Raw genomic sequence first — 9,792 nt, 5'->3', positions numbered from 1 at the left:
GTCTGCACACAGAGGCTTCTTAATGAGGCTGATCAATGTGTCCTGCCTGCAGCCAGAGGCTGGACCACCACAATGATGTCTCAGGTAATAAAGAGATGCCTTTGCCACAAACTGTGTATGTGTATGTGTATGTGTATGTGTATGTGTATGTGTATGTGTGTGTGTGTGTGTGTGTGTGTGTGTGTGTGTGTGTGTGTGTGTGTGTGTGTGTGTGTGTGTGTGTGTGTGTGTGTGTGTGTGTGTGTGTGTGTGTGCGAGTGTATTTGTGTTTGCACGCTAATGACTGACCGGGGGACGGTCATCAAGGATGAAGGATGATAATAAGACAAAAGCAAATAACCCCCAACAACAAGGTTATTGACAAACTGGTATACCTCCCATTACAGGCCTCATACGAGACGTACAGGACATTTCTCTTCTTCACTACATCAGACCGGGTGATAATATGCTTCAGTTCAGGAAGCTGTTTATTTTACATTCTTTTCACAAATGTAGCGACCGCAAACTGCATCATGCTTACCTCATCAAACCTGTCGAAGGAGGCACCTTCCTGCATGAACTCAGGCAGGTGCTTCTGCCAGTTGAAAATGTAAGACTTCGTCATGGCTGCTCAGATTCCTGAGACACAAAGAGAGGAGGAAGATATAGTAAAACAAATGTAACAATCAGATTCAAAGCCCATAGGTTCTTTCAAGACCAGAACACATGCAGGTTAAACCCACACAACATCCTTCTTTCTATTTCTTCTAGGCACAAAAAGAGGCACTACAGTACTCAGAGAGAGAGAAACTCTCTCTGGAGGGAACTTTGGGATTTTAACCTTTGCCGACATTTAAATGCACACAAACCTATACAACACAACTGATCTCTACATCCACAGCAATGTTATAAGCTAATATTTGAGGTAAAAATGACAAACTTTACTTGCAACAAAGTGTTATCAACTGAAATGCAGTTTTGCTTTGACAAAACACTATAGTAGGCCACACACAAAAAAGAGCTTAGCCGTTAAATGATGACAGAAAAAGAGCAGTGTTGTTTCATAATTATACATAATGTAGTACATAATTACAAGACGTAATGTTGTTTTAAAGGTCATGATCAATTAAGTGATACGATTAGTCTGGCTAAAGACCAGTGAACACATGCATAATTAGACATTTGTAGAAACAAATCCATCAGTGCAATCATAAAATCTGATTTATCTTTGCTCATAATTGCCATCACTTGTTGATGTTTTAACAGCACCACTCTTATCTAACCTCATCACATTCCTTATATAGCCTCACAGTATTGCAGTGCAATGTTCTAAACAACAGGGCAGAAATTGCTGAGTTGCAATCGAGAATTGAAGTAATACAAACCCTAAAAATGGTCAACAAGCAGAGCCGTACATTATGAAAACGTTTATGAAATGTTTATCTTGGCTTTTCTCCTGACAGGCAAACACCATGTTGTTAATATGACATTTAGTAACACATTCTTCATATTTACTAAAGGAGCGTCAATTTAAGTTTACTTATAGCAAGTTGGGCATGATTCATGTGACACATGTCACACGTGTCGCATCACGAAAGATATCCAGCTCAGAGAGGGGAGGTACTCCTGACAGGAAGCTGTAATATTGTAGATGACACCACCCAAATATAGGCTCTCCTTACGTCAGCCTCAAATGTGTCAGGCAAAAGTGAGAAGGAGAGAACGTGACACACTATGTATAGTCTTAAAGCTCCGCCGGTATTTAGTCATTATGGGAATACTCTGAGGTGAGACTTCATTTTGATAGGGAGGTGTGTCGGGCTAAAAAATCCTTTGTTATAATAACTAATATAGTCAGTACATTGTCTAATATACAGGAAATCACTTTACTATTGCCATGGTTATAATGTAGTCTCTAAAATTACCTCAAAGTTCTACCGAAGGGGATATTTATTTTAATGTTTTCTCACCGCAAGTGTTGTTCTAATGTGTATCCAGAGATTGAAGTCCTTGCAGTAAAATCCCATGCTAGTCATAAAGAGAAAAACTGGATGTTGAGGGGTACAGAGGAGGGGTGACTCAGAAAGAGAAAAACATATTGACAAACAGAGTAAGTGCTAGAGAGAGGAGGAGAAGAAAAAGAGATAGAGTCACAGATGAGAGAGGCAAGAGAGAATAAAAGCAGTGAACTGGAAGTAAGATTTAAAGCCGCTGAGAGGTAATAAGAGGTGAGAGACAGAAAGGTGGAGAGGAGTGGGTGAGAGATGCATCAGAGCTTCGGTGGGCAGAGAGAGATGCATGAGGGAAACAGCTGTGTGTGACAGAGTCTGGGTGGAGAGGATGGGGGACAGGGGGGGTGAGTTCAGCGGGGGATGTCTGCTTTTGATGTGGGGAACACAGATCAGAGACAGCATCAACAGAAAGCTACCAGCTGGGTGGGATACGGTCCCCCCTCGGCATGACAAATGCAGATGATGTCATTATGAGGAGTGCTGCACAATTATACAGCAGATAATAGGAGCTAATCCCCACGTGAACGTTTCATAAAAAGACACAATTCCTCTTAAAAAAGACCCACTTGAATATGAAAAAGATAATGTTTAGTATTTTGTCGTTTTGGGTCCTGATCTAAAAGCAGAGTCTGCTTAATGTCACGGCGCTGCAGGGGCCGGGTCAATACACCTAGTGATGAACAAATGAGGAGCCAACTTTGTCAGAGCCAGCCCTTCGCCATCTGTGGTGTCCTACCAGGGGACCATAACACAGACACGCACATCCTGTCAGGGGAATGAGAACACAGATGCAAACTTCCTGTGGAGATTAAGAACTGAGGCCAGGCAGGGCGCCAACAACACGGCCCACAGAGAGAAGGCTGGTGTAAATAGGCAGCACCGTGCCTAGATATTTAACAATGATAAACCAAAACAGGAGGGATGTGTTATACAGTTCTGATCGGGGACTCAAATAACTCAAGATAGGACAAATCACACATCTAATTTTGTCTGATGTTGATCCTTGCTACTCTCGACAGTATGCATTAGATAACATATTCCTCAGTGGCATAGAAATCTGTCCAATAGCAGCGCGGCACGCTGAGGCTCTCTAAGGCCATGCCGGCACCCGCTTCAGGCCCCTGAGCTCCTGGATGTGTGCACGTGAGGAGCTGAGGGAAGCTCAAGGAGGCGAGCGAGGTCCGAGCCCCCTGTCCAACCCCTGGCGTTGAGATAATTACGATAGATAGGAGCCCCCGCGAGACACTCCGTTCCCAGCATCCTCGTCTAAAATGGCAGCTAGGGTAACACCCAGCGGTCCCTCAACTCATAAACTAAAATTAGGCTACAGCTACATCAGTCAAGGGTTGAGTGGGGACACACTCAAACAAACACAACACACTGATACGGAGGCACATTGACGCGGGTGGCACAATAACCAAAGCTCTAGTTTGACATAACCGCGACAGGTATTAAGTAAAGGGCTGACACATTTCAGGGCTCTGTCCGACAAAGTGACACACAGGAGACTGAGGGATGAACAGGCTTTGTTAGTCGCACCGGCTTTCATGCCTCACTAAATCTCACAGCACAAATCATCACCTGATGCCTTTTGGGGTCATCATGCATTCATTCAAAATGTTATCTAACCATCTGAGTCAACGTTTTTCATTCATTCTTTTGTAATATTCAGTTATGGAAAAAGGGTCTCTGACTGCTTATAAAAGCACTGCTCCTCTGCAAAAGCACAAAAGAATCACGGGAGATTCCTTTTCAAAATCTGAGAAAGACGAGCTGAGATTTATGGGCTTCTAGACACAGTACCAACATTACAATAAAACTTCAGATAATGCCATACTGTATAATAATAAATCAGGACCATATCCTGGTTATTGTTGATTTGTCTCTTACCCTGACTAGGATGATAGCCAGTACAACACGGTATGTATTTGCAATATAACAATTAAATACACTAAAAATGAAATGCGCTCGTTTTGTTCAAAGGGCACCACTTAACCCTGATTCTATAAGAGTTGAAACAGGATTGGCATAAAATAAAATCTGAACCTTAAAGAAAAAGTCCTAAAAGTATTTGAATTCCAGCTAAGCATAATTTCCCAGCATTCTCCACCTTTTGTAGCCTCAGACATGTTTTTCTTTGCTCAGTGCTTATCTGGAACAGCAGGTCAGAGTGAGAGCACAAGATACATGTTACATATGATGGTTTTCATCAAGCAACTTTACAATCAATGCCTGGATGCTACTTTTGACGTTTGACCATGTATGGCCTGACACAAATCCTAAAGTTACAGTCTCAGAGTTAGATATAGATTGGATCAGGAATTACTTGCATTGCACATACACAGCATATTGTGTATTAGCTATCTTTCAAGACCAAAAACACACAACACACAAAAACTACTTTGGATGGTGTAATTATTTTCCACTTTTGATGGAATTTTCTCAAGCAGAGAAATTACATTAAAAACACATTTCCTGTTCTGATTATGGGTATGAAAAAATGTGTTTCCTCAAAACATCAAATCTTTTTTCATTATTTGATAAACAAATGCATCATTATGTTTCGCATCCCATGATTCCAGACCACAAGCTAGTATGTTTTTCGGTTTGCAAATCCCAGGAGTCCATTATTTGTCAAAAATAGCCTTTTTTTCTGTCCGTGGCTGTAAAGAATTGAGGTATAAAATATATTATGAGGTAGTCAGCTTGCTTGTGTGTACCTAATCATTGTTTTCCAGAAATCTGTGTTTCCATTAGTTCCTAATGTTTGTTATGTTGCACAACAACATTTTCTGGTTTACCAAACTCTGGCCCACCTGCTGTTCCGTGACGTTAACGAGCAGGTGAAGCCAGGTGAAAATCATCTCTAATTGCTTCCAGATTGTCCTCTGATTGTAATCTACTTCAGTAATAAAGGGGGATTAGACGAAAGGAGATGAATTTAAATGCCCTTTGGATGAATACAAATACTGTACATTTTAAGTCTCTGGCTGGTTGGAAACAGGTGGACCCGTGCAACTGAAAAGAACATAAATGGAGTAAGTTCTTCAGCTTAGCTGTCAATCAAGATCAACATATAAATAGACACAAAGTTCTGAATAAATAACCAATCATCTTGAAGTTTAAAACTGTCAGGCCTACCTGTAGGAAACGTCAACATCATGCAGAGTACATGGAATGGGAGCGTCTAATGGCTTCCCAGCATGCAATGGGGCCATAGAATTATCATTAACATAATGTTTCTGTGTTGCTGCACTATACTTGTGATAATAAATTCTTCACATTTCTACATTGTTGTACAACTATTAAAGTATCATTGACTGCAATTACACAGTATGTATGCACGATTACTTGGATGTCACCATCAGCTGTGATCTGACAACTTGATATATATCGTTTCGTACATTTCAATCAAATATTCTTTATTCAGAGGTAATTTGCCCCGTTGTTTCCTTTCAGTCTGCTGCAATATAATTAATCTGTCAAATAGTAATACCATCACTAACAGTGGGGGGGAATTGGTCTGAAAACACATCCATGATGTTTTGTTTCTGCACTACATTACTAGAAAACGTACTACATGTCCTCTTGCGGGTTTTTATTTTTGTCAGATAATTGTACTCTTGTTCCTTGCATCAAAGCTGAATCGATGAAAGCAAGCATGAGACCTTTAATTGTAAATTCTCAATTAGTTTGATTATAGTTTGAGCTACATGGTATTTGTTAACTTCATAAAATGTCCCACCCTAACTCTGCAGAAGGTTAAAGTTAATCTGCACATAGAGTTGCCTACATGAGTTTATATTTTAGTTTATGGGCGACACAGATTTAATCCCATCCTAATTCAGATATCTGTATGATTATGGCGGGGTGAATGTGATGACTATTCATGAAACAAAGACAAGAAACAAAGCCTAGGAGGTTTAACAACAACATTTTAAACTGAAGGAGATCATGCTGCTTTACAGCAATCTGACACTTACTCTTTCCTGCTAGCATTTTACCTTCACAGACGCCCCAAATTACAATCTACAGTACCACCGGCTCCGGTAAGTAGTATGGTACCAGCTAGATAAATACCAGGTTTTCAAAGAACACTTAACCAAAAATAAAGCATTAATTACATTTTTCTCAGTAAACAGCTGAGATAATTCATTCAATGCTCAGAAATCAAATGCACAACCGCCTTAAGTATTAGAGATTGAGCAGATGATCTACACAACATAAAACTTACAGTAAATCAAAAATAAATCTTGTTTTCTCTGTTTTGGTATATGCACTGAAATGAATGATTTGACACAAAATAATTTTTAAGATGGCCTAAGGAAGAATTTATTTTCAAAGTATCCACTATGGTCAATGATTTATATTTGTTTTCCTGACAAATGGTTAAAATTATAATTTTCCCGTCCAATATGTTGGAGCAAACTGGAGCAACAAAGTGTACGTGTGCAAATCAAACAGGCTGCTTCACCAATATCTAGCCTGCTTGGGATTACCCTTGTTGGTCTGTTTTATTGCACATGTATGTAAGATACAATGGCATTACTGTCTCAGAGCAGCATCCGGGTCTCTAATCTAAACTGTCCATATTAAATATGATAGGTGTCATCATGTCCTCTTGACTGTTTGTCTTTGATATTTGTCTTGTCTAGTTACTGAAAGCTGAAACACACCCCTGTTAGCTTTCCACTGTACACACAGAGTACTACTGACAATGAAGACATCATATGAGTCTAGATAGAAGTATCCCAATACAGAGATGTGACTGCAGATTACACACTTCATTCCTGATTGATAGAGACAAAGTGTTTTCTGTTTGTTCACCCCTACACTACTTCTTAGATCAGCTGTTGAGGCAGAAGACATCTACAATCTCCCCTACACTCACTCTGCTACAAATTCACTGACACTGGAGCAGGCATGAGATCATTTTGCCATCACAAATGTTAATCAAACGCATAATAACACACACTACATACAGTAGTGCATGAAAAGTCATAACATGAATTCTAACGTAATCTGTCAGATGCTCTCCAATGCATCATATTCCTCTGGAGATCACATTGAGCTCCTGACAGATAACACAAATCATTACTCCTTTCTGCCATCCTTGATAGTCGACACAAACAGCTTGTTTACTACAAAGCACCTATACTACAACCGTTAGAGGTCAAATCCCACTGGGGCCACTCTGCCTAACGACGTTTCCATGGCACTTGATAGGTCCAACAAATTGCATTTGTATGGATTATAAGTCAGCTCAGAAAGCTTTTTAAAACAAATATTTAAAGTAAAAGGCATGTCACTCATGTTGTTAGGCTACCTTTTTATTTATTTTTATTACAAAAATACCATTATAAGTTTCATATCCTCCTCAAGCAAAGTTATTTTCCAGCTGTTTTTGACCCATCTGCATCTAAGTTTGGAACAAGATATAAACAAATTATACTGCCTCCACCACAAACTAACTCAAAATGTACTGTTTTGCAAAATTAACACAATCCTGACATGATTAAGAAACATTACATTTCAACTATAGAAATGGTACGGCAGGGCTTTTGGACTGAATTATATTGAACAGGGGTTAGTTTTCAGTTTTCAAACAGAAAAGCAAAAGGAAAAAAAAGAATAATACCGCTCCTCCGCTCCCTTCACTGGCTTCCAGTAACTGCTAGAATCCACTTCAAGACACTGGTACTAGCGTACCATACTGTGAATGGATCGGGCCCTGCCTACATCCAGGACATGGTTAAACCGTACACCCCAGCACGTGCACTCTGCTCTGCATCGGCCAAACGGCTCGCTGCACCTGCACTACGAGGGGGACCCAAGTTCCCATCAGCAAAAACACGTGGGTTTGCTATCCTGGCTCCAAAATGGTGGAATGAGCTCCCCATTGAAATCAGGACAGCAGATAGCTTACACATCTTCCGGCGCAGACTGAAAACTCATCTCTTTCAACTCTACTTTGAGCGATAGAATTACTAACAAAGCACTTATATACTAATAAAGGACTGGCTTACCTAAAGCCAGTTGAGTAGCACTTGAAATGTTTTGGCTCTATGAAACCTGATTACTGATTACCTACTTAATATAAGTGGATAAAAGCGTCAGCTAAATGCAATGTAATAAATCACCACTGGTATAGTTGACCACCTTTTGGCCCAATTCCAAATCACACCCAACCCACTCGCAGCTCAACGAGGCTCCCTCCTGTCAGATGGAGGGTGTAAATACAGCAGCAAGCTTTGGGAAAAACTCTCCTCTCTCTGCCAGAAACAGGAAATGCCGTAAATGTATGTAACAACGGTTTCAAATCAGCATCTCTTGGACAAAAAAATATAATTAAAAAACTAAAATAAAACTCCAAACATCTTTAATTAAAACAAATATGAGATTATCATGAGGTTGTTAACATCGCAATTTATCAGTGAATGTTTGCAGGAACTACTTGTAAACAGCGTTTCCTGACGGACACACACAGCTTTGAGTCCCGTCATGTAGGGCAGCAGGTGAAGTCAGCACTGATGCAGACTCGCTGTTTGAGGGCTTGATAGCCCACTCCCTCTCCACACTTGTTGGTTTGGAACAGCACTTAATGCGGTGGACCCTCCGCGCGAATGCGCATACGGAGGGGTAGTATCTAGGGGTAGGGTGTAGGGGGTGGATTGGGATTGGCCCTTAGTCTTGACCTTCGGCAAGGCAACAAGCAACCAGGATACACAGAAAAAGTTGCCCTTCTGAGACAACATCGATTCAAGATCATAGACAGATTGACAGAGTAACACATTCTGCTGGTAGCAGGTTTGTTCAATCGGATTACCGTGAATTTGATTGCACTCTGCCCTATCAGACAGAATCCAGTTAGCAGAAGGGTTCATGTATGAGCATACTGTGCTGCATTCGTCAGTCATACACAGAGACATACCATAAACCTGCTACTGTTGACAATGCTGTTAAAAGCAGTCTTTAAATCGATGAAAGCCCTTAGCAATGAAACTGTGTTTTTATTACACCAAGACGACTTCTGTTGTCCGAGCAAACAGCACATATGGCAGTGAAATCAATGTTACTACTGCCTGCATCTATTTTCACATTTGCATTAAATAGCAGGGTGGGGCAGAGAGAGCAGTAATCACTAAGTCAACATGTACTTACCTTGACAAGGATGGAGATCCTGTGTAATATCTCTGAATTCACAAAACGCCTCAATCGCAGCCAAATGTAGCGAGCCAACTTGTGGGCTACGTGTTACTACACAAAACCTGGCAAACTATTTCAGTAAAAAGAGCTGAGTAGAGGCGAGAGTGGAAAAGCTGAATGGTGAGAGCAACCGCCAATCACAACAGAAATTCCCTATTTGCTTGTATAAATTGATCAAATTTGAGCTCCACGCTGCTAACTGATGGTGGAGAGTCAACTGAGGTTACTCTGACCCCTCCAGCAGTGTGTGTGTGTGTGTCTAATTACGTCTTTGCATGCGTCTCCACATTCAGGCCTGTTTGTGTCCATGTGGTTGTCAATGTTTGTTAAAGGTTGTCTTTGTTAGCCCTCTTAGCCCATGGAATACATCTTTCATTTACAAGAAGAAGAAGATACACTTTATTAATCCCTTACAGGGAAATGTCTTTCCCCACTCTGTTGTGTTTACACACATAGGGGAGGATATACATGCACAAACAAAGAGGATATACAGTACATGCACACACACACATGCCGATAGGAGAGGTGGCAGAGCAGAGGGGCTGCCAGGTACCCGGCGCCAAGGGAGCAGTTTCGAGGTTAAACAACAACAACA

At 40.8% G+C, this 9,792-nt stretch overlaps 1 protein-coding gene across 2 annotated transcripts in view; it reads right to left on the bottom strand.

Annotated features, from left to right (window-relative positions):
- The window catches only part of plcb4b (phospholipase C, beta 4b), a 66,568-nt gene that overhangs the window by 28,962 nt on the left and 27,814 nt on the right, over positions 1–9,792 (bottom strand). For both annotated transcript variants that reach the window (XM_079643132.1, XM_079643133.1), the window contains exon 4: positions 521–618. In XM_079643132.1, coding sequence (XP_079499258.1) covers positions 521–604 — 84 coding nt within the window. In that variant the 5' untranslated portion in view covers positions 605–618. The remainder of the gene's footprint in view (positions 1–520; positions 619–9,792) is intronic.

The sequence above is a fragment of the Notothenia rossii genome (genome assembly GCF_949606895.1).
Source record: "Notothenia rossii genome assembly, chromosome: 8".
NCBI classification, from domain to species: Eukaryota; Metazoa; Chordata; class Actinopteri; order Perciformes; family Nototheniidae; genus Notothenia; species Notothenia rossii.
This window is presented reverse-complemented; position numbering and strand designations above follow the sequence as displayed.